We start from the raw sequence: 25,536 nt of genomic DNA, 5'->3' as shown, positions 1-25,536 counted from the left end.
TTTAGAATTAAAAAAGATCGTGGGTAGTTGTATTCCATAAAAATAGGATTCCTTATCTGATTTTTCTTTAATTTTAATTTTTTAAATATAAAAAAGTGTGAATTTACCATATTATCCTTATTTAATTAATAATTTACATTAATCAATGGTATTTTCTGGTATTTTAAATGTTTTACCATTCTTTATCTTTTGCTTTATATATATAGATTTTGACATCGGTCCACAAACATAACGGAAGTCAAAACTCTGTTATTTATATAAAAAACAATAATAAAATACAAAAAACGGTTCTGTTGTTTTTATCCCCCCTATCTTCCAATGCCCACTGAAATTAACTTGGAAAATCCATCAATCTTCATCATCCACCACCAGCATGGCAAAATCCCACACACTTGATCTGTTTTCTTTTTCTTTTTCTTATGGCATTTTCCAGTAATATATGTGAAGGAAAAAAAAAAAAAAAAAGGCAAATTTGACTTGTGCATTCTTACTATTATTCTCATTATTTTTCTAAAAAAATTTATTTGAAAACTTATGTTACACCTAGAAAACTAGACCTACTATATGACAAAATAGTGTGCATACCCTTTAATAACATACATTGCATGTCGTTAAAAATCTTTTTCATTGTAGTGGGAGGTCCATTAGAGATTAGAAATTGTTGAAAAAAGAACAAGATGTTTCTTTTATCCCTTCCAAGCGATCTATTACAAAATATAAAAGAAAATTCAAAGATATAAAATGTTCAAGGCATGTGCCTGACTCATCGATGTGACAGTTATAATTACAAATTTTCATGAAGATAGAAATTACTGATATTGGACTTTTCTTTTGGACTGAATGGATGGGAAAAAGTCGGTAACGAAAGACAACACGACTCTCGGGGTCAGGCCTACAAAATCATCAATGCATGATGATGTCCTACAAGTTGTGCCCATAATACGCAGAGAGAGAGAGAGAGAGAGAGGTTCCCATATGAACACCTCCACCACCATGAGCTCCACAACTGAGCCTAAGAAGCTTCAAATAGCCGTGTTTCCATGGCTGGCCTTTGGTCACATAATTCCATTTTTTGAGGTTGCCAAGCACGTAGCTCGAAGAGGTCACAAAGTTTCCTTCATATCCACCCCACGAAACATCCAACGCCTCCCCAAAATCCCTCAACACTTAACCCCTTTGATCAATTTAGTGCAGATCCCGCTGCCACGTGTCGAAAATCTGCCGGAGAATGCAGAGGCCACTATGGACGTGCCATACCACATAATCCCATACCTCAAAATAGCTCATGATGGACTCGAACAAGGTATTTCCAATTTCCTACGAACTCACAAGCCGGATTGGATTATTCACGACTTTGCCCCTTACTGGTTACCACCTATAGCTTCTAGCCTAGGCATTTCACGAGCACATTTCAGTGTTTTCAACGCGTCCTCCCTATGTTTCTACGGACCAACATCACCGCAGGGACTAGATCGCTATGGTGTTAGAACACTACCAGAGCAATTTACTGTCCCTGCTGAATGGATTCCTTTTCCTTCAAATATGGTTTTAAAGTCTTTTGAGGCAAAGAACCTGTTTGACAGTATGAAACAAAACGCTTCCAGCGTTTCGGATTGGTTTCGTGTGAAGTCAACAGTCCAAGGTTGCCAAGTCTATTTTATTCGAAGTTGTAGAGAGACTGAGGGGGCGTGGCTCGATTTGCTACAAGAGCTTCAACAAAAACCTGTGGTTCCAACAGGCTTAATGCCACCTGTAGTGCAAGCTAGAGAAGACAAAGAAGATTGGTCTACGATTGCTCAGTGGCTGGACAAAAAACAGAAAGCGACAGTGGTGTACATTGCCCTTGGAAGTGAGCTTAATCTCAGCCAACAAGACTTCACAGAGTTGGCTCTTGGGTTAGAGCTATCTGGGTTGCCCTTTTTTTGGGTCCTGAGAAAACCAAGTTGGTCAGGAAACGGTGGCTCAGGGAAGCTACCAGATGGGTTCGAGGAGCGAACCAAGGGTCGTGGCCTGGTTTGGACAACTTGGGCACCTCAGACCCAAATATTGGCTCACGACTCAATTGGAGGGTTTTTGACTCATTGCGGGGCAAGTTCATTGGTAGAGGGACTTCAATATGGACGTCCTCTTCTCATGCTGCCTTGCTTGTATGACCAAGGGCTAATTGCTAGGTTTTGGGACAAGAAGGTTGGGATTGAAGTTCCGAGAAATGAAGAAGATGGATCGTTTAGCAGGAAATCATTGGCCGAATCTCTGAATTTGCTTGTGGTGGATGAGGCAGGGAAGGCTTACAGAGATGGAGCCGAAGAATATAGTGTGCTATTTCAAGATAAGGACCTCCATGATAGATACATGGACAAATGTGTGGAGTATATGGAAAACCATGTGCATGCTTGACAGGTATCATGCTTTTATTAGCGAATTGAGCTTTAACTAAACCTGTTTGCCGTGGCTCTTTTCGAAAGATTTTATTATAAAGTTAATGTTGCCTTTGACCTACTGGAAGTGCATTCAATCGCAGTATCAACTTGTATAAAGAGAATTTTCTTTCTAACTATTATGCATCTTTTGCTTTGGGTCCATTTATCATCAGGGAATTTTTAACTCGACATTTTGCTAACAACTAGTCAGAAGAATAGTCCCACCAACTCTTTGTGTGTTTTAACATACATCTTTTGCCATTGGACCTAGTAGCACAAGGTGACAAAATGACAATAATACCTGTCTTGACCAAGAGCTATCTCAACCCTTTTAGTAAGATTTTGACCCAAAAAAAAACCCCCTTTTAGTAAGATAAGAACTTTTCATTTTCCTCATGTAAAAATAGTTAAACAGATTTATTGACAATAACCAATGGAAACTCCTATAAACAAAACTATTAAAATGGGGTTGCACCGTGGTTATTGAAAATAAACACAAATATTTGTGCCTTTAAGCTCAAAGAGCACAAAAGAAAATAGTGTCATATTGTAGTAATTAATGGTAACTTTTATATGTTCTGGGTATACCAGCTAGTTAGGAGTAAAATATTTCCATATATCCTATGTATAATGGATGATACACTAACCAATTGGTATACCTGGAACATACAAAAATTTATCCATAAACTAGAACTTGCCAAGCTCATTGCGCAAAAGGGTGAATCCATCATCTCCACTCCAAGAAACATTGACCGCCTCACACATCTCCATCCAAATTTCTTCTCTCGGATCCACTTCATAAACTTTTCCCTCTGTTGTCATGTTAAGGGGAGAAAAATATTGGAATTTTTTTTCCATATATTTGCTCTTCCAGTTTTTTAATTATGGCTTTCAAGAAATGGTGAGATATTCTACTAGAAAATCAGCCACTGCCCACTGATTACCTATACAGGTAGAATTCGTTTTAAACCTGGAGGTTGTTACTTGAGTGTCGATTCCTATAACTAGGTGTTGGTAAAATATAGACAATTGCTATATTTACAGAATTTCGAAAATAAAACTTTACTATAAATTCAAAATAAATACAAAAAAATAACACAAGGAAAATTAAGAATACTTTACAAATGATCGAGTCTAGAACTTGGTTCTATCTCCCCAAGATGAAATTGCCTCCTCACATGTGCTTTTAGGATTTGCTTGGCAAACGTCTCTCAGGATACAACGATCGACTTTTTGTTGAAATAGCATTACAATCCCCAAGAAAAGTGAACTCGAACTTATGTATGAATTCTCTCTTACTAATTCACTATATTTCTAAAAGATAATGCTATGAATGCTCTAAAAACTGCTATTGTTGGATGACAATTGGATAAATAAAATGTTGTAGGACCTTCTCTATTTATAGGCAACAAGGCCTCTGTTCAGAAAAGATGTGACTGAAAAATATCAACAAATGTGTCTTTTCATGTTCCAACCATAAGCCAAGAAATGCAATGTTCAAATTATTATGAAACAATGCAACTTAAGCCAAGAAGTGCAATGTTTCAATTTCTATGAAACAATGAACTTTTCACATAAAGTATTATTATTTTATTCACAAACAAAATAAATAATATTTTATTTTTCCTCGGTTAAGAACATGACTGTTCCCAATGGATACATACCAATTCATAAAAGTCATGTACTTAAAGTCACGGGTCTCACAATTTAATTTCCATTCAATTATTGAAAAATTACATATATATATTATAATTTTCTAACAATTCCCCACATGAATGGAAATTAGTTAATGCAAATGTATAATGCAGACACTTGAGAGAATTCGGTTGAAAAGGCACCATATCAAGATAGGTAGCTTTTGGCCTCGAACTTTCCATTAGTGAAGTAAAATCGGATTTACTAGCTAATCATGTAAACATGATATCTTGAACTGTTCAGCCGTCGTGTAAATCAAAACAATATTACTCACATAATACCTTTTCATACACATTTGGTTCTAGGTTGGATCCTTTCGGCCATGGAACAGTCCTGGTCTTTGTCAATACTTTAGAGAATTGAGCCTTGCAATTCTCATAGAAACAGACTCATTTCGTACTGATATAGGTGATTTCCTATAAAGAGTATCCTGCTACACTCCACTTGGTTTTCCAAGTCACAAGAATCATTAAAAGCTTAACTTAACCATAAACGATGCAAGGAGCATTGTATCATCATAGGAATGGGCAAGGGATAGAATCCTCACAATGCTCCCACTTTAGTCACACATAACTTAGTTGTCCTTTGAACCTAAGTCTTAGGATCTCCAGTCAGCTAGGTTGGGTGTCCAATGGAAACTATTGAGATATAGGCTTTAGCCTTATTCCCCTCGATGATTTGTTAACAAGCTCTCTTGTCAAACCTTTAGTAAACTGATCCGCTAAATTATCTATTGACCTTATATAGTCAATAGTAATTATACAACTTGAGAGCAGTTGTCTTACAATATTATGTCTTTGACGTATGTGTCGAGACTTACCATTATACATATTATTTTGTGCCCTTCTAATCATCACTTGACGATCACAATGTATACATATTGCAGGCACAGGCTTCGACCAATTTGGAATATCTTCTAAGAAATTACGAAGCCACTCAGCTTATTCCCCAGCTTTATCCAAAGCAATAAATTCATATTCCATAGTGGATCTAGTAATACGTGTTTGTTTTGTAGATTTCCAAGATACAGCTGCACCTCTCAACGTAAAGACATATCCACTTGTGGAGTTTGAGTCCTTCGTAATGATATCCAGTTTGCATCACTATAACCTTCTAGTACATATGGATATCTTGTGTAATGCAATCCATAGTTCTTAGTGCCAATTTGACATTGCTTATTTAGGGTTATAAGTGATTTTAAAAAAAAATTAGGAAGCCCAGCCCGTTTGGTAAACTATGAGAAAATCACTTATTGTTAAAAATTGCTATGAGAGAAAGCTATAAGGGAAAGCAGCTAATGAGGTGCTTTCATTTTCTGATTATGCAGGAATTAGTTTCGAAGAGGCGCTGAGTTTAATGATTATGCGGCAATAATTTTATGATTATGTGGGAATCAATACCAATAACACTTTTAACAAAAAGTTTACCAAATGCCAAATTGATTTCTCTCACAGCTGATTTCTCTCACAACAAATCTAACAGCGATTATTTTCACAGCATAGCAATGCCAAACTGACCTTTAATATAGTTCAAATACCTAAGAACCCTAATAATAGCTTTCCAGTGATCTCTTCCAGGATTGCTTGTATATCTACTCAATTTATTAACTAAGTATGCTAGGTCAGGGCTAGTACAGTTTGTTGAGCTAAGTTCTTTTCTCCTTCGTTATGGATTCCTCCAAAGCCGGGCCGACTTCTCTATGTTTATTTTTCAGAGCAACTCTCACATGATGATATTAATTCTTTATATCAACGACATTATTCTCACCGCAGTAGTACTTCCTCTCTTTTGGATTTCATCCGTATCTTGGGTATTGAATTTGACCTCACAGATCTTGGGCAACTCAATTATTTTCTTGGCATGGAGGTGAATTATTCGTCTGATTGTGTTCATCTCACCCAAAACAAATACACGCTTGATTTACTCAAATGCAGTAACCTCTTGGAATGCAAGCCGTGCTTCACCCCTATGGCCTCCAAAGGCTCCCTATCACGTACCACCGGTCTTCCTCTCTCTGATCCCTCCATCTATCGGCAACTGGTTGGCACTCTTCAATAGTTGACTCTCACTTGCCTTGACATTGCATATGCGGTTCAATCTGTGTCCCAGTTCATGGGCTCCCCTACTGATCTTCACATGGAGGCTGTAAAATGCATTCTTCGATACCTAAAAGGCACTCTTGGTCATGGCTTGCCACTTTGTCGATCCACCGATTCCTCCATTCTTGTTGCTTATTCGGATGCTGATTGGGGGGGGTTGCTCAGATACACGACGCTCGACCGTTGGCTATTACATGTTCTTAGGGGCAAATTTAATCTCATGGAGTGCTAAGAAACAGCATATGGTTTCACACTCTACTGCTGAAGTGGAATATTGTACATTCTTCTGTGCATGTGCTGACACCATTTGGATCCAAGGTCTTCTTTGCAAATTACACTTCCCGCTCTCCCGGCCGGTTCTCCTTAATTGTGACAATCTCTCTGCGACTCACATGGCTGCCAATCCTATTTTCCATGCTTGCACGAAACACGTTGCTCTTGATTATCACTTTGTTCGGGAATGCATTGCCTCTAGCAGCCACAAAGTTTCATTCATCCCCTCTGCTGATCAACTCACCAATGTCTTTACCAAAGGTCTTCCTATGGATCGCTTTTCCCGCTTGGTATCCAAACTTGTCTCTCCTCAGTCGCCAAGTTTGCGGGGGAGTGTTAGGCAGCCCCAACGTTCTTGATAGTAAAGGCCAATCAATGCAGTTTTCCGTTATAGTTGTTAATACCTATAATTGCATAATTGTCCGTTACAATTATGTTGTAAACATTTTGTAACTCCTGCACCACTAACGGACTATATAAAACCCATGTAACAGTGCTTATTTGTGAAATGAAAAGAATTTGTTTCTACAATTGTTTCAGTTGATTTATTATTTTCATTATTTTGTTCCGCATAAACTAAAGAAATTCCACTCTTTGTATCGTTTATTTTTACTTTATTTTTTGCCAATTGATTTTAAGAAATTTGAGAGTATCCTTATGGCTTTAATTAGTACTCAAATCCAGAGTCACCTTGCACTTTGTTTCATTGAATCACATCGCATTCTAGAATATGAATCTGTTATTAATGTCTCCTCCAAACAGGTGCTGGTGTTATTCTCTGCATAGAAAAGGCATTAGCTCAGTCTGGGGTGTCTAGAGATGTTAACTACATCAACGCACATGCTACATCCACACCGTTCAGAGACCTCAAAGAGTATAATGCTCTTATTCATTTTTTTGGGAACACTCCTGAGGTAGCCAAAATGCATAACATGTATTATCTGTTTTAATATCATGCATTGCCATGCTTGATAACATCTCGAGTGTTTACAGTTGAGAGTAAAACTCTATAAAATCCATGATTGGTGACCTATATTAGCTAGGAGCAACTGGTGTTGTAGAAGCTGTTGCAACAGTACAGGTAACTTATGTGATGTCTTTACCTTGGAAGTAGTGTATAAGTTGAAGTCTTGTATGTGAAGACCAAATACAACTTAGTAGCTGGTTTATTCATGACATCTGAGAAATTCAATTTTGACAGAGACTTTGGTGGGATGGAAAGGCTTGACATGTTCTTCCCATTTGACCCATGTCTGCCGAAAAAAAGAGTGACAGGTTTGTATCGGCTATGAATTGATCCTTGCATTAGGAGATTCCTTTCTATCTAATATCAAATCTAACATTGGAAAAACTCAGGTTGGAAGCATGAAATGAACAAGAATTATGATATATTTGTGTGAAAATGCATTCTTTGAACAAAAAATTTGGGGCACCCAGCCCTTTTTGGGAAATACAAATCTTCAAACGATGAGAAGGGAAAAAAAGGCAAATTTGACTGGTGCATTCTTACTGTTATTCTTCATGGCGTAGGAAAGAAATATGCATTCTCATTATTTTTCTGAAATTTTATTTGAAAATTTATGTTACGCCTAGAAAACTAGACCTACTGTATGACAAAGCGGCTTTTATATTGTGCGTTGTTACGTTCAAGCACAATTGAGTTCTTTCTCATAATTTTGTTTCGTTATGTTTTTCCCATAAATTCCACAATTTTCTTGGGCAGTGATTTTCACTTATTTTATCCACTTACACTCCTTTTTTAGTTATAAAAAGGAGTGTAATGGATAAAATAGGAGAAAAATGAGTGGGGAAATCACTACTCTTTTACTTTTGATAATAGGAGAGAGGGAGGGACGGAGGGAGAAGACAGGAGATGGAGGGTAAGGGTCTCAAAACAAATAAAAACGGAGGGAGTTCTGAAGTACACCAAACATACTAACCCTTCCGTTAAGAACCATAACGATAAGGCTAAGGAGCGGAGGGATGGCAATATGCAGTTGTGGTTTTCCTTTAAATCTACATTCTCCATAAGGCATGGATTCTAAGTGGGTCTCAAAACAAATAAGAATTCACATGAGACTAAATCCCAGTAAATGGACCTTTCAATGAGGCCAAAAAAAAAGTGCTTCACAGAACATATAGGATCATACTGCTAATCAACAACACTACTCTTCCCTTAGATAAATCTTCTCCATAACTTCTCATTTGGTTTATAAGATCAAATAGTTTTGCAAGGTAAGCAGACAAAGATTCATCATCTCTCATCCTAGTATATTCAAAAGAACTTTGTAATTTTACACCTCTAACCTGTTTGTCTCCATGAAATTCTTCAAGAGAAACCACTGCATACTCGTTTATATAATGAAAACCAAGAATACTGCGAATAACTTGAGCATTCTCATATAATAACCAAATACCATCTATGAAACAACACCAGATGCAAACATGCAAGGTAACTTTTTCCTCATATAAGTACATAGATCGAAAGACACAAACCACACCGACTAGTTTTGGGGATGAACGGTCCAACACGAGGACAACTGCTGTCTTGACCACACATTATAATTCTCAATACACATATAGCTAGGGATGAGATGTCGAACATTGCCAATATTAATAGGGCTTTTATTTGGAAAAGTATGGCAACATCGATGGTTATTTGGAAAAGTAGGAACATCGATACATAGGATCAATTTATGACAATAGCTAGGAAGGGTAGGTAGGAACATGTTTCTTGGTCTTAAAAGGTAGGTAGCTAGAAAGGGAAATTGTAGACACCCGAAAACAAATAAAAAAACGGTAATGCAAATGATAGTATCTCTAACCTAGTGCGCATATAATTGATAAGATAACATATATATAAACACAATGCTACTGTGATTGTGCCAGAAACTTTGAAAAAAAACAAAATGCTTTTTATATTGACAAATTGTGAATTAAAACCAAAGACATAAAATGTTCATGGCATGTGCTTGACTCATCAATGTGACAGTAATTATATATTTTATTGGTAGAGTTTTGTCAATGAGTGAAGAAATAATTAATGATATGGAATACATCTTAGGTTCTATACGATGATTTTTTTTTATAAAAAGGCAATGAGTGATAGAAATTTAATTATTATGATACTTGGAATGAACAAAGACAAGGGGGAAAAAGACATCAAACTAAAAAGTAAGAGGGGAGATGGTCCACAGAATCGTAGTTTTTGTTGTACCAAAATCCATTTAAAAACTTTATATAAAAAAATGTAACGAAAGACAACACGACTCTCAGGGTCAGGCCTACAAATTCATCAATGCATGATGATGTCCTACAAGTTGTGCCCATAATACGCAGAGAGAGAGAGAGAGAGAGAGAGAGAGAGAGAGAGAGAGGTTCCCATATGAGCACCTCCACCACCATGAGCTCCACAACTGAGCCTAAGAAGCTTCACATAGCATTGTTTCCATGGCTTGCCTTTGGTCACATAATTCCCTTTTTTGAGGTTGCCAAGCACGTAGCTCGAAGAGGTCACAAAGTTTCCTACATATCCACCCCACGAAACATCCAACGCCTCCCCAAAATCCCTCAACACTTAACCCCTTTGATCAATTTAGTGCAGATCCCGCTGCCACATGTCGAAAATCTGCCGGAGAATGCAGAGGCCACTATGGACGTGCCATACCACATAATCCCATACCTCAAAATAGCTCATGATGGACTCGAACAAGGTATTTCCAATTTCCTACAAACTCACAAGCCGGATTGGATTATTCACGACTTTGCTCCTCACTGGCTACCACCTATAGCTTCTAGCCTAGGCATTTCACGAGCACATTTCAGTATTTTCAACGCATCCACTCTATGTTTCATTGGACCAACATCACCGGAGGGACTAGATCGCTATGGTGTTAGAACACTACCAGAGCACTTCACTGTCCCTCCCGAATGGATCCCTTTCCCTTCAAATTTGGTTTTTAGGTCTTTTGAGGCCAAGAAACTGTTTGACGCTACGAAACAAAACGCTTCTGGTGTTTCGGATTTGTTTCGTGTGCAGTCGACGGTCCAAGGTTGTCAAGTCTATTTGATTCGAAGTTGTAGAGAGATTGAGGGTGAGTGGCTCGATTTGCTACAAGAGCTTCAACAAAAACCTGTGGTTCCAGTAGGCTTATTGCCACCTTTGGTTCAAACTAGAAAAGACAAAGAAGATTGGTCTAGAATTTATCAGTGGTTGGACAAACAAGAGAATGGAACTGTAGTTTACATTGCCCTTGGAAGTGAGCTTAACTTAAGCCAAGAAGACTTCACCGAGTTGGCTCTTGGATTGGAGCTATCTGGGTTGCCCTTCTTCTGGGTCCTGAGGACACCTAGTTGGTCAGGAGACAGTGACTCGGTGAAGCTACCAGATGGGTTCGAGGAGCGAACCAAGGGTCGTGGACTAGTTTGGACAACTTGGGCACCTCAAACCAAGATATTGGCTCACGACTCAATTGGGGGGTTTTTGATTCATTGCGGTTGGAGTTCACTCATAGAGGCACTCCAATATGGACGTCCTCTTATCATGTTGCCCTTCTTGTATGACCAAGGGCTAATTGCTAGGTTTTGGGAAAAGAAGATTGGAATTGAAGTTCCAAGAAATGAAGAAGATGGATCATTTACCAGGAAATGGTTGGCCGAGTCTCTGAATTTGGTTGTGGTGGATGAGGAAGGGAAGGCTTACAGAGATGGAGCCAAAGCACATAGTGAGGTATTCAAAGATAAGGATCTCCATGATAGATACATGGACAAATGTGTGGAGTACTTGGAAAACCATGTGCACATGCATGAGGTTTGATTTGAATGCTAGTTTTAGATGCTTTTCCCAATTCAGAAAGTTATTATAAAGTTAATGTTGTTGTCGATCTTTGACCCACTGGAAGTGCATTCATGAATCGCTGTATCAACTTGAATAAAGAGAATTTTCTTTATAACTATTATTATGTATGCAATTACTTAAGAAAAGTTTGCCTACGATCATGCTTTGGGTCCATTTCTCATCAGGGAATTTTTAACTGTACAGTTTGCTAACAACTGGTCAGAAGAATAGTCCTACCAACTCTTAGTAGTGTTTTAACATACATCTTTTGCCATTATTGGACCTAGTAGCACAAGGTGACAGTGATACAATGACAATAGTACCTGTCTTTTCCTTTTGCCAATTTTTTTTTCTTCTACACGGACTAATAAATACTATACACACCAATTGAGTTGTCTCAACCGTGTGAAAATAGTTAAACAGATTTATTGACAATAAGCAATGGAAACTCCTATATAAAGAAAACTGACTATTAAAATGGGGTTGCACCGTGGCTATTGAAAATAAACACAAATATCTGTGCCTTTAAGCTCAAAGAGCACAAAAGAAAATAGTGTAATATTGTAGTAATTAATGGTAATTTTTGTAAGTTCCAGGTACACCAGCTGGGCTAGGAATAAAATATTTCCACATATCCTATGTATATTGGATGATACACTAACCAGTTGGTATAAACAGAACATACAAAATTTTATCCATGAGCTAGAACTTGCCAAGCTCATTGCGCACAAGGGTCATCCATCCTCCACTCCAAGAAACATTGACCGCCTCACACATCTCCTTCCAAATCTCCTCTCTAATCCACATCATAAACTTTTACCTCTGTTGTCATGTTCTGGGGAGAAAAATATTGGAATTTTTTTTTCCATATGCGCTTCCAGTTTTTAAATTATGGCTTTCAATAATTGGTGAGATATATCTACAAGAAAATCAGCCACTACCCACTGCTTACCTATATAGGTAGAATTCGTTTTAAACCTGGAGCTTGATACTTGAGTGTCGATTACTCCTTCCTATAACTAGGACCCATGAGTCAAGAACAAGATTTCGTTTGTACTTAAAACAAAGATTACAGACATATCATAATATTTAGAGAATTTGTTTTATTATTTAAACCCTGTAAATATTCAAGTCACCCACCAATATTTGTTAACACATTTAAATTCAAGTTTAACCTTATTAGTAAGATTAGTAGAGGCTACCGATGACATAAATTCAAGTTCAACACCATGCACAACTTTGATTCTATTAATGAATTCTCTTTCTCAAAAGAAAAAAACTTAATTGTGTGATTTATCGCTTTTTTTTGTTTTGTTTGAATTTTTCCATATGTTTGAGTTATTTATAGCAAAACATTTAATCAAGCGGTAATCTAACATATTAATAGACGTAAATGTAAAATATAAATAAAATATTATAAAAAAATTATTTTGATTATATAATATATTAAACATAACTTCATTAACTGACTAGCCATGGAGGGAGGTGTGGAGACGTTCAATGTTTCTTGGAGTGAAGATGAAGGAGATTTAGTGACCTTTTTGAGCAATGAGCTTGGCGAGCTCTATGTTATCTAGGGCTTTTGTTTTTTGTTGTGAGTAAAGTCAGATCCCTAGGCCCGACTTATAAATATATATACATCCACACAAAGATAGGTCGTTGGGAAACAAATTATCAATCTGTATAGTCTTTCGTCCTTTGAATTATGAAGGTACAATTATTAAGATTTTTTATGTTTCATGGCGGACAAAATTGATAGCTATGGTCCCATAGCAAAATGGGGGATTTGTGTTGAAAATTCGCATGGCTCTGGTTTCATTTCGCAATCAAATGAGTCTCATGGTTTTCAGTGGTGGGGACGGTATGAATATGTAGTTTCTAAAAATGGAAAGATTACGGACCACCACACAAAGAAGACATAATTAATTGAGTGATTTATCGCTTTTTTTGTTTTGTTTGAATTCTTCAAATTTATAAATCAACTAGTTATTTTCAATAAACAGTCGAAATAATCACTATATGGTAAGCATATGACTAAGAGCATCTGTAATGCTTAAGATCAATGCAATTTTATTGCATAAAATTGAACTAAAACAATACAATTCACTTGCAATGGTGAGATTTAGTTCACTTCAATAGATGCAATTGCAATAGAGGGTGCTATGTGATGAACCCGATCATGGGACCCACATGCCAATAAAAAATAAAATAAAATAAGTACAGCAATTAATGCATTATGTTGTTAAGAGCATCCACAATGGTTGTTCATTAGTACAATGCAATATAAAAAATACATCATTTTTTTTTCTTTCAAATATATTAAAAATTGCTCTCTTTTTAAAGATCTCTTTGAGAAAAGTGCAATGGTACAATTTTTAGTTTTATTAAATTTATCCATTTTATTTTATTTGAGTATGTAAAAAAATGTGTAAGTAGATATAACTGTTGATCTAAAGTTATTGAACTGTACCATTGCAAGTAAAATTACAGTTCAATTCAATGGATTCCAAAAAAGTTCAATTTATTTAACTATGCATTGAACTATTGAACAACCATTACGGATGCTCTAAATGTTTTTTTTTCCTTAAAAATCAACTAAGTTCAATTTTTAATGATATACTGATAAATAAAGGGTGCTGTTAAACGAATCCTTAAATTTTAATTGAGTAAACCCTATGATCTAAGTACACTTTAATATTTAAATCAAAATATAAAATTAACTAACTACACCCTATTTAAGTTTTTTCCAATTTAACATACATGGACAAATGCGTGGAGTATTTGGATGTGGTGGATGAGGAGGAGAAGGCTTACAGAGATGGAGCCAAAGAACATGGTGAGGTATTCAAAGATAAGGCCCTCCATGATAGATACATGGACAAATGTGTGGAGTATTTGGAAAACCATGTGCACATGCATGAGGTTTGATTTGAATGCTAGTTTAGAAGCTTTTCCCAATTCAGAAAAAGTTGATGTTGTTTTCGAGATCTTTGACCTAGTGGAAGTGCATTCATGAATCGTACACTTTGCTAACAACTAGTCAGAAGAAGAATAGTCCCACCAACTCTTCGTAATGTTTTAACATCTTTTTCCATTGGACCTAGTAGCACAAGGATACAATGACAATAATACCTGTCTTCTTTATTTCTTTTTTCTACAAGGACTTATACACACCACGAGTTGTCTCAAACCTTAGTAAGATAAGAATTATTCATTTTCCTCGTATAAAAATAGTTAAACAGATTTATTGACAATAAGCAATGGAAACTCCTATAAACGAAACTGACTATTAAAATGTGGTTGCATCATGGCTATTTACAATAAACACAAATATTTGTGCCTGACGCTGCAAAACTAATCCTCATGAGCTTTGTCAACTCCTATAAAGGAAATTGACAACTACAATCATTCGACTCATCATCACTCACATGACTGAAAAACTAATCTAATTCTGCTTTTTTTTTTCTTTTTTTTTAAAGGAATTAGATTGATTAGGAAGGACTAGTTTATTTTATATCCTCATATTTCTGACTTTCTAAATAAATGATTTAAAATACACATGCCAGAAAGTATATCCATTAAATACAATACGAGATACGTATTTTCATACAAATTTATCCATCGAGTAATTATATTTGTATCATCTCAACGAGATATTATCACATGCATATAATGTACCTTGTTGGAAGCATTGGGTAGTCTAGAGTCTAGACCTTCTTGGAAGCATTTCGTGCATGAGCTTTAAGATATTCTAGAAAATTATGCACGTACGTGTCTTGCTTCTTTCTATCTCCAAACAACGGCTTCAACTCCTTAGCCTTGTCTCTGTAAATCTTCCCCTTCCTCCATCTCTATCACCAACTTGAGCGACTCAGCCACCGAGTCACTGGTAAACGACCCGTCTTCCTCGTCCCTCGGAATGCAATACCCAATCTTCCTCTCCTCCAAAAGCCTTGCATTCAACCCTTGGTCATTGGACATGGTCAACAACACAAGAGCTCTACCAAAACTCAACGCCTCCACCACCGAGCTCCAACCGGAGTGACTCAGGAACACCCCAACCGAGTCATGACCCAAAATCTTCAACTGCGGGGCCCAGCTCCTGCAAACCAGTCCACGACCTCCTATCCTCTCCTCAAAACCCTGAGGCAACTTAACCACATTGGTTCTCAACACCCAAATAAACGGCAGCTCAGACAGCTCTAACCCTAGGGCTATTGTAGTAATTTCCTCTTGGCTCGGCATGGCCTCACTTCCAAAAGCCACATACACAACCGATGCTTTCGGTTGCCTGTCCAACCACTCGCTCATTGACCCCCATCTATCATTCTCCTCATGATTTGTAGTGGGGAGTTGACCAACCGGTAAAACCGGTTTCCGGTGAATATCTTGTAATAAGCGCAGCCATTCAGGGTCAAATTCCATACAATCTCTTATTGCAATTACATCACAGCCCCTCATCCCCTCCATGAACCGATAAATATCTGAAACATTGCTTTCGTCGCCGGTAATGGTGTCGAGATAAACTCGATGAACTTCGAACAAATGAAACACGACGTTGGACGGGAAGGGGACCCACTTGGGCGGGACGGTGTAATCCTCCGGGTTCTTACGATCATCCGGGGATATTTCCGGGGAAGTGGGCCCAACAAAAGCTAAGCATGCTCCGATGAATATGCTAAAGAAGGCACATGGTATGCCAAGGTTACGGGCAGTAGTTGGGGCCCAGTAAGCTGCAAAATCGAAGAGTAGCCAATCTGGGTTGGAAGATTCTAGGAAATGAGTAAGGGGCTGTTGGAGAGCATCGTATACCTTCTTAAGCTTCATAACTTTGTTCTGCGATACGTCTGTGGTGGCCTCCGCGGCTTCTGGGAAGTCGTCATCTACGCGGGGCAACGGGAGCTTGACGAAGGTGATTAACGACGACGAGAGAATCGGAGGGAGCTGTGGGAGACGTTCGATGTTTCTTGGAGTGGAGATGAAGGAGATTTGGTGGCCTTCTTGGGCAATGAGCTTGGCGAGCTCTAGGTATGGGATCATATGGCCAAAGGCTAGCCATGGAAACATTGCTATGTGAAGCTTTTGATGACTGGAATCCATGGTGATCAATAATGTTATCTAGGGCTTTTATTCTTGTTGTGAGTAGAGTCCCTAACCCTACTTGTATATATACATCCAGCAAGGTACAATTATTGGGCTCAAATAATTGCTCCTCTAAAGTTTTTTTTTTTTTTTGGGTGGCCAACATATTTTTAGCAAGCTTTTTTATTGAAAATTAATTTATCACCTCTGAATTAATATTTGTCGGCCAAATAACAACAAAAATGTCAAAACAAGACACAGAGAGCCAACAGGGTCTAACCCAATGGAAAATGACTTGATTCGCAGACTAGTGGTTTTAGGTCCGAATCTGCATGGCACATTGGTAGTGTATGTTTGAGAAACTCCCCTCTCCCTTGTAATTTTTAGACTATCGCTTTTATTCAAAAATTAAAAAAATAATAATAATAAACAAGACAAATAAAAAGGTAGGTAGCTAGAAAGGGAAATTGTAGACACCCGAAAACAAATTTAAAAAAAAGGTAATCCAAATGATAGTATCTCTAACCTAGTGCGCATATAATCGATAAGATAACATATATATAAACACAATGTTACTGTGATTGTGCCAGAAACTTTGACAAAAACAAAATGCTTTTTATATTGACAAATTGTGAATTGAAACCAACATTTTATCAATAATAATCAGCTTTACTATATTGTCAAAAATATTTATAATTAAAAAACAAACTTATAACAACTTGCGGCATATAATATGTATATCCTTTAATATAACATAAATTGCATGTCGTTAAAAGTCTTTTTCATTGTCGTATTACATAATATAAAGGAAATTTCGAATATATAAAATGTTCATGGCATGTGCTTGACTCATCAATGTGACAGTAATTATATATTTTATTGGTAGAGTTTTGTCTTCTATATCAATGAGTGAAGAAATAATTAATGATATGGAATACATCTTAGGTGCCCGGCCTCATATTATACGATGATTTTTTTTTTAGGTCTTTTGAGGCCAAGAAACTGTTTGACGCTACGAAATAAAACGCTTCCGGTGTTTCGGATTTGTTTCGTGTGCAGTCGACGGTCCAAGGTTGTCAAGTCTATTTGATTCGAAGTTGTAGAGAGATTGAGGGTGAGTGGCTCGATTTGCTACAAGAGCTTCAACAAAAACCTGTGGTTCCAACAGGCTTAATGCCACCTGTAGTGCAAGCTAGAGAAGACAAAGAAGATTGGTCTAGAATTTATCAGTGGTTGGACAAACAAGAGAATGGATCTGTAGTTTACGTTGCCCTTGGAAGTGAGCTTAACTTAAGCCAGGAAGACTTCACCGAGTTGGCTCTTGGATTGGAGCTATCTGGGTTGCCCTTCTTTTGGGTCCTGAGGACACCAAGTTGGTCAGGAGACAGTGACTCGGTGAAGCTACCAGATGGGTTCGAGGAGCGAACCAAGGGTCGTGGACTGGTTTGGACAACATGGGCACCTCAAACCAAGATATTGACTCACAACTCAATTGGGGGGTTTTTGACTCATTGCGGTTGGAGTTCACTCAAGATATTGACTTACAGAGATGGAGCCAAAGAATATAGTGTGCTATTTCAAGATAAGGACGTCCTCCATGATAGATACATGGACAAATGTGCGGAGTATATGGAAAACCATGTGCATGCTTGACAGGTATCATGCTTTATTAGCAAATTGAGCTTTAACTAAACCTGTATGCCGTGGCTCTTTTCTAAAGATTTTATTATAAAGTTAATGTTGCCGTTGACCTACTGGAAGTGCATTCAATCGCCGTATCAACTTGTATAAAGAGAATTTTCTTTATTTTTTGAGACCGACCTAACAATTAATAATAAAAAATTCTCTATTTTTTAAATTAATTAAAACCACATAAATATTAAAAAATAATAACAAATTTTAAAAGAGTAAACAATAATTAAAAATTGAAAGAAACTATTATAGGAACTTGTACCTATTTTTAAAATTGAAAACATTGAATCTCACCACCAACATGGCTTTTTTTATTTATGACATGGACTTAAAAAGTAATTTTTTTTCTCTATTGTTTAAATTAATTAAAAATTATTTTAAAATAAGATATACAATAATAAATAACAATAAAATTGACGGACTTTGACGGTAGGACCATCTTGATACCAAAAAAAAAAGTGGAAGGACGGTTCAAATGAAAATTTTAGGTGGTGGAATAAAATGATACTGGAGCAATAGTTGAGGGACCATTTCAGTCATACCCTTCGATAGAGCTTCTCAAAAAGTCGCATATACCCTTCAAAACTTAGTCACGTGGCAATCGCGTGATCGCGGAATCTGTCACGAATGGACCGTCTTGGTACAAAATAAAAAGTTTAAGAACGTTTGAAATGAAAATTTTAATTGATTGACCAAAATGATACTAGAGCAATAGTTGGGGGACCATTTAGATCATTAACCCTTATAACTATTATATATCTTTTGCTTTGGGTCCATTTATCATAAGGGAATTTTCAACTCGACATTTTGCTAACAACTAGTCAGAAGAATAGTCCCACCAACTCTTTGTAGTGTTTTAGCATACATCTTTTGCCATTGGACCTAGTAGCACAAGGTGACAGAATGACAATAATACTTGTCTTTTCCCAGTAGCACAAGGTGACAGAATGACAATAATACTACACACACCAAGAGTTGTCTCAACCCTTTTAGTAAGATAAGAATTATTCATTTTCCTCATGTAAAAATAGTTAAACAGATTTATTGACAATAACCAATGGAAACTCCTATAAACAAAACTATTAAAATGGGGTTGCACCTGGTTATTGAAAATAAACACAAATATTTGTGCCTTCAAGCTCAAAGAGCACAAAAGAAAATAGTGTAATATTGTAGTAATTAATGGTAATTTTTGTATGTTCTGGGTACACCAGCCAGTTAGGAATAAAATATTTCCATATATCCTATGTATATTGGATGATATACTAACCAATTGGTATACCCAGAACATACAAAAATTTCTCCATAAACTAGAACTTGCCAAGGTCATTGTGCAAAAGGGTCAATCCATCATCTCCACTCCAAGAAACATTGACCACCTCACACATCTCCATCCAAATTTCTTCTCTCGGACTTCATAAAATTTTCCCTCTGTTGTCTTGGCATGTTCTGGGGAGAAAATATTGAAATTTTTTTTCCATCTATTTGCTCTTCCAGTTTTTTAATTATGGCTTTCAAGAAATGGTGAGATATTCTACTAGAAAATCAGCCACTACCCACTGATTACCTACACAGGTAGAATTCATTTTAAACCTGGAGGTTGTTACTTGAGTGTCGATTCCTATAACTAGTGTTAGTAAAATATAAAGATAATTGTTATATTTACAGAATTTCGAAAATAAAATTTTACTATAAATTCAAAATAAATATAAAAAAATAACGACTAGGAAAATTAAGAATACTTTACAGATGATAGAGTCTAGAACTTGATTCTATCTCCCCAAGACGAAATTGTCTCCTCACAGGTGCTTTTAGGATTTGCCTGGGAAATGTCTCTTCGGATACAACAATCGCCTTCTTGTTGAAGTAGCACTACAATCCCCAAGAAAATTGAACTCGAACTTGTGTATCAATTCTCTTTTACTAACTTTTAATGTATGCATTTTTGAGTTTTTCTTTTGGCTTCCCTTGACAACTTTGTAATAGGATTTGTATTGTTATTTATCAAGCTCAAGTTTAGATTAAGAAAAGCTTCTCTTGGTGCTCTTATCTAACTTATACCCTATGGAGGTTCAAGCAATTTGACAAAGGTAAGGTGTGCATTGCATATCATTGCATTAAACTGTTTTTATAAAATGATGACTGGTCATCTGTTTCTCGTATGACTAGTCATCCTTGCTATTTTGGATTTCCAGCTGGATAACCAACCTCTTTTTCTTATTCACCTTTCTCTCTCTGCTGCCAAGTGTGATTCTGACCTAAGGGAATTTATGTCTGTAAAGGCTATGAAATTCCTCTTTGGGCAGCCATCTCTTTGGTGTGGATGTTTTGGAAAGATTGGTTTTGCTATTTTTCTCTTCTTCTTCCTCAAGAGAGACCCAAATATTTCATCTATGAGTTTTTCCAATTGATTTCTTACTTGAAAAAATGCATTTGAAACACGAATCTGCATCTAGCTACTTAAATCATTCTCTCATTTATATCTAGGTCAAATTCAAGACTGATTTCTTCAAGAGTATGGTTTCTTGAAGAAATTGGTCATTCTCCTTTGAATCCAAATTTTGGTTTCGGTCTGTGTCGGAGCTTGCAAGCTAGTGTCATGGGATGAACGAGCTGGAGAAGGAGCTGTCATTGCCATGAAGAACTGAGCTTCAAGTTTTGCTAAGTTGGAGAAGAAGATTGCACGAAGAAGGTATAGCTCATATTCCTAAATAGATCTAGGTGTTTCTTGAGCTTGGTTGTATTTCCTTTGTAAGAATCTTTTTCTACTTAGTGGAGTGTCTGGTCGGTTGATAACTCCCAGTTTTTCCAAATGGTGGGTTTCTGGGTGAACAAACTCTGTTTTGCATATCTATAATTTTTCTGGGTTTGTGTTCTTGGTAGTTGACTAGTCATCTTTATCAGCGGTTTGGTGTTTACTTGATAATGATGATTTCACACACTTTCACCATAGTTGTTGCTAGCACAGGGGATGCCTAGATTGACGGGTCATTCTTAGTGCCTAGGTTGTCACTAGTAATTTTCTAGGGTTGCAGGTACTTTGTGGCATACTTTGTGTGTTCTCTTGATTGTGGTTGTTCATGACTAGCAGTTGACTAGTCATATGTGTATTTGGTCAAGGTCTAAAGTGTGTGAAGATTGTTATGTTGTTATGTCTTGTTTGTGTCGTTAAATTTACCCCTCGTCTCCTAAGTACTAATTTCACTAACTCACTATATTTCTAAAATATAATGTTATGAATGCTCTAAAAACTGCTATTGTTGGATGACAATTGGATGAATAAAATGTTGTAGGACCTTCTCTATTTATAGGCAACAAGGTCTCTGTTTAGAAAAGATGTGACTGAAAAATATCAACAAATGTGTCTTTTCATGTTGCAACCATAAGCCAAGAAGTGCAATGTTTCAATTTCTATGAAACAATGAACTTTTCATATAAAGTATTATTATTTATTCACAAACAAAATAAATAATATTTTATTTTTCCTCAGTTAAGAACATGACTATTCCTAATGGACAGTCCCAATCTCTTGGACCACAGGAGTCCAAGAGATTGTGGTCATCCACCGTTGGATATTAATCCAATGGTTCAAAAAAGTTTCGTAAAAGGAGTGCAAGAGTGAGTGAACCGTTGAATTTACATCCAACGGTAAGTAACCACAAATCTCATGGACCCCTGTAGTCCAAGAGATCAGGACTGCCCAATGGATACATACCAATTCATAAAAGTCATGTATTTAAAGTTACAGGTCCCACAATTCAATTTCCATTCAATTATTGAAAAATTATATATATATATTATAATTTTCTAACAATTCCCCACATGAATGGAAATTAGTTAATGCAAATGTACAATGCAGACACTTGAGAGAATTCAGTTGAAAAGGCACCACATCAAGATAGGTAGCTTTTGGCCTCGAACCTTCCGTAATGAAGTAAAATCGGATTTACTAGCTAATTAGTGAGCATGATGTCTTGAACTGTTCTGCCGTCGTGTAAATCGAAACAATATTACTCAATAATAGCTTTTCATACACATTTGGTTCTAGGCTGTGTCCTTTCGGCCATGGACCAGTCCTGGTCTTTGTCAGTACTTTAGAGAATTGAGCCTTGCAATTCTCATATAAATGGCCTCATTTCGTACTAATATAGGTGATTTCCTATAAAGAGTATCATGCTACACTCCACTTGGTTTTTCAAGTCATAAGAATCATTAAAAGCTTAACTTAACCATACACGATGCAGGGAGCATTGGATCATCATAGGAATGGGCAAGGGATGGAATCCCCACAATGCTCCCACTTTAGTCAACATAACTTAGTTGTCCCTTTGAACCTAGGTCTTAGGATCTCCAGTCGGCTAGGTTGGGTGTCCATAATGGCAACTATTGAGATATAGGCTTTAGCCTCATTCCCCTCGATGATTTGTTAACTAGCTCTCTCTTCAAACCTTTAGTAAACTGATCCGCTAATTATCTCTTGACCTTATATAGTCAATAGTAATTATACAACTTGAGAGCAGTTGGCTTACAGTATTATGTCTTCGACGTATGTGTTGAGACTTTATACATATTATTTTGTGCCCTTCTATAATCGTCGCTTAACGATCACAATGTATACATATTGCGGGCTAGGTCCCTTTGAACCTAGGTCTTAGGATCTCCAATCGGCTAGGTTGGGTGTCTATAATGGCAACTATTGAGATATAGGCTTTAGCCCCATTCCCCTCGATGATTTGTTAACTAGCTCTCTCGTCAAACCTTTAGTAAACTGATCCGCTAAATTATCTCTTGACCTTATATAGTCAATAGTAATTATACAACTTGAGAGCAGTTGTCTTACAGTATTATGTCTTCGACGTATGTGTTGAGACTTTATACATATTATTTTGTGCCCTTCTATAATCGTCGCTTAACGATCACAATGTATACATATTGCGGGCACAGGCTTTGGCCAATTTGGAATATCTTCTAAGAAATTACAAAGCCACTCAGCTTCTTCTCCAGCTTTATCCAAAGCAATAAATTCATATTCCATAGTGGATCTAGTAATACACGTTTGTTTTGTAGATTTCCAAGATACACCTGCACCTCCTAACGTAAAGACATATCCACTTGTGGAGTTTGAGTCTCTCGTATCTGATATCCAATTGGCATCACTATAACCTTCTAGTACATATGGATATCTTGTGTAATGCAATCCATAGTTCTTAGTATAGCTCAAATACTTAAGAACCCTAATAATCGCTTTCCAGTGATCTCTTCCAGGATTGCTTGTATATCTACTCAATTCATTAACTGAGTATGCTAGGTCAAGGCGAGTACAGTTTGTTGAGCTAATCAAGAAAATTTTCTTTTAAGTTGTTTTTGCTGGTTTACTAGTTTCATTATTTTGTTCCGCTTAAACCAAAGAAATTCCACTATTTGTATCGTTCATTTTTACTTTATTTTTTGCCAATTGATTTTAAGAAATTTGAAAGTATCCTTATGGCTGTAATTAGTACTCAAATCCAGAGTCACCTTGCACTTTGTTTCATTGAATCACATCACATTCTAGAATATGAATCTATTATTAATGTCTCCTCTGAAACAGGTGCTGGTGTTATTCTCTGCATAGAAAAGGCATTGGCTCAGTCTGGGGTGTCTAGAGGAGATTTTAATTACATCAACGCACATGCTACATCCACACCGTTCAGAGACCTCAAAGAGTATAATGCTCTAATTCATTGTTTTGGCCAGAATACTCCTGAGGTAGCCAAAATGCATAACATGTATTATCTGTTTTAATATCATGCATTGCCATGCTTGATAACATCTCGACTGTTTACAGTTGAGAGTAAAACTCTACAAAATCCATGATTGGTGACCTATACTAGCTAGGAGCAGCTGGTGCTATAGAAGCTGTTGCAACTGTACAGGTAACTTATGTGATGTTTTTACCTTGGAAGTAGTGTATAAGTTGAAGTCTTGTATGTGAAGACCAAATACAACTTAGTACTGGTTTATTCATGAAATCTGAGAAATTCAATTTTGACAGAGACTTTGGTGGGATGGAAAGGCTTGACATGTTCTTCCTATTTGACCCATGTCTGCCGAAAAAAAGAGTGACAGGTTTGTATCGGCTATGAATTGATCCTTGCATTAGGAGAATCCTTTCTATCTAATATCAAATCTAACATTGGAAAAACTCAGGTTGGAAGCATGAAATGAACAGGAATTATGATATATTTGTGTGAAAATCCATTCTTTGAACAGAAAATTTTGGGCACCCAGTCCTTTTGGGGAAATACAAATCTTCAAACGATGATAAGGGAAAAAAAGGCAAATTCGACTGGTGCATTCTTACTATTATTCTTCATGGCGTAGAAAAGAAATATGCATTCTCATTATTTTTCTAAAATTTTATTTGAAAATTTATGTTACGCCTAGAAAACTAGACCTACTGTATGACAACGCGGCTTTTATATTGTGCATTGTTACGTTCAAGCACAATTGAGTTCTTTCTCATAATTTTGTTTCGTTATGTTTTTCCCATAAATTCCACAATTTTACTTTTGATAATAGAAGAGAGGGAGGGACGGAGGGAGAAGACATCGGCGGAGGGATGGCAGCTTGTGTAAGGCCTAAGGTCTCAAAACAAATAAATGTTGAAATACCATACTATAATCTGCTTTCTTTTATTTGGATTTTGTATAGGGAGCTCAGGGTTTGAAAATGAATGAAGAACACAGAGAGAATTTGAGAGAAGAGAGCAACATTGACAGCTGCAAGATGTGAGTCTGTTATCTCACTCTTACATTACCATTAACAACACGCACACTACATGCTTGATATAAAACCCGTTAGGAATAAGAATATTCCTCTCTTACATCAGCTCAATCTAACCATCCAATCTCTACCCTATGAGATAGAGACACATGGCAACTACACACACTTTCACTACAACTTAATATCCTAGCCGTCCATTGAACTATAATCCAATGGCTTACAGTTAATTACACAGCTAAGCAAGTTTAATGAACCTAAATGAACATTTCAGCTAAATGCACTTATATTTGAACACTCCCTTCTAAGTGTATAGCTGAAATAACACCAAGCTTCTTCCTCAAATACTCGAACTGATCTCTGGCTAGAGCTTTGGTAAATATATCTGCAGTCTGCTCTTCTGTCTTGCAATACATTAAATCAATTTCTTCATTCTGCAAGGCATCTCGGATAAAATGAAATCTCCTATTGATATGCCTTGTCTTGTGATGATGCACAGGATTCTTTGCTATAGCAATAGCTGAGGTATTATCACATAGAATTGATGTTGAACTGATCTGTTCTTCACCAAAATCTGAGAGAACAAACCTTAACCACATTGCTTGTGCAGTTGCTTCAGCTGCACTCACATATTCTGCAGAGAGAGAGCTACACTGCTTTGCTTGATTGATGCCCA

At 36.8% G+C, this 25,536-nt stretch overlaps 3 protein-coding genes and 1 pseudogene across 4 annotated transcripts; 3 read left to right on the top strand and 1 right to left on the bottom strand.

Moving 5' to 3' along the window:
* The first annotated feature begins 908 nt into the window (after positions 1–908).
* LOC103335106 (putative UDP-rhamnose:rhamnosyltransferase 1 pseudogene) lies at positions 909–2,554 on the top strand (annotated as a pseudogene). The gene has a single exon (XR_016123359.1). The product of XR_016123359.1 is annotated as a putative UDP-rhamnose:rhamnosyltransferase 1 pseudogene (transcript).
* Positions 2,555–9,798: 7,244 nt separating this feature from the next.
* LOC103335932 (putative UDP-rhamnose:rhamnosyltransferase 1) lies at positions 9,799–11,439 on the top strand. Its single transcript, XM_089055594.1, has one exon. The coding sequence runs from the start codon at positions 9,873–9,875 to the stop codon at positions 11,301–11,303; it is 1,431 nt and encodes a 476-aa protein (XP_088911720.1). The 5' UTR covers positions 9,799–9,872; the 3' UTR covers positions 11,304–11,439.
* A 3,445-nt stretch (positions 11,440–14,884) lies between these two features.
* LOC103335096 (UDP-glycosyltransferase 91A1-like) lies at positions 14,885–16,505 on the bottom strand. The gene is given in 2 exon segments (XM_008238102.3): positions 14,885–15,163; positions 15,165–16,505. Coding segments are annotated over 2 exon segments (1,392 nt in total). The 5' UTR covers positions 16,425–16,505; the 3' UTR covers positions 14,885–15,031.
* A 1,074-nt stretch (positions 16,506–17,579) lies between these two features.
* Positions 17,580–24,159, top strand: LOC148920983 (putative UDP-rhamnose:rhamnosyltransferase 1). Its single transcript, XM_089047631.1, has 4 exons — positions 17,580–18,024; positions 23,689–23,846; positions 23,972–24,013; positions 24,133–24,159. Exons 1-4 carry the CDS (start codon positions 17,580–17,582, stop codon positions 24,157–24,159), a joined length of 672 nt encoding a protein of 223 aa, XP_088903757.1.
* The last annotated feature ends 1,377 nt before the right edge of the window (positions 24,160–25,536 follow it).

The sequence above is a fragment of the Prunus mume genome, linkage group LG1 (assembly GCF_029339155.1).
Source record: "Prunus mume cultivar Tortuosa linkage group LG1, ASM2933915v1, whole genome shotgun sequence".
Lineage (NCBI taxonomy): Eukaryota > Viridiplantae > Streptophyta > Magnoliopsida > Rosales > Rosaceae > Prunus > Prunus mume.
The sequence above is the reverse complement of the archived record's forward strand: the minus strand, read 5'-3'. Positions and strand labels throughout refer to the sequence as shown.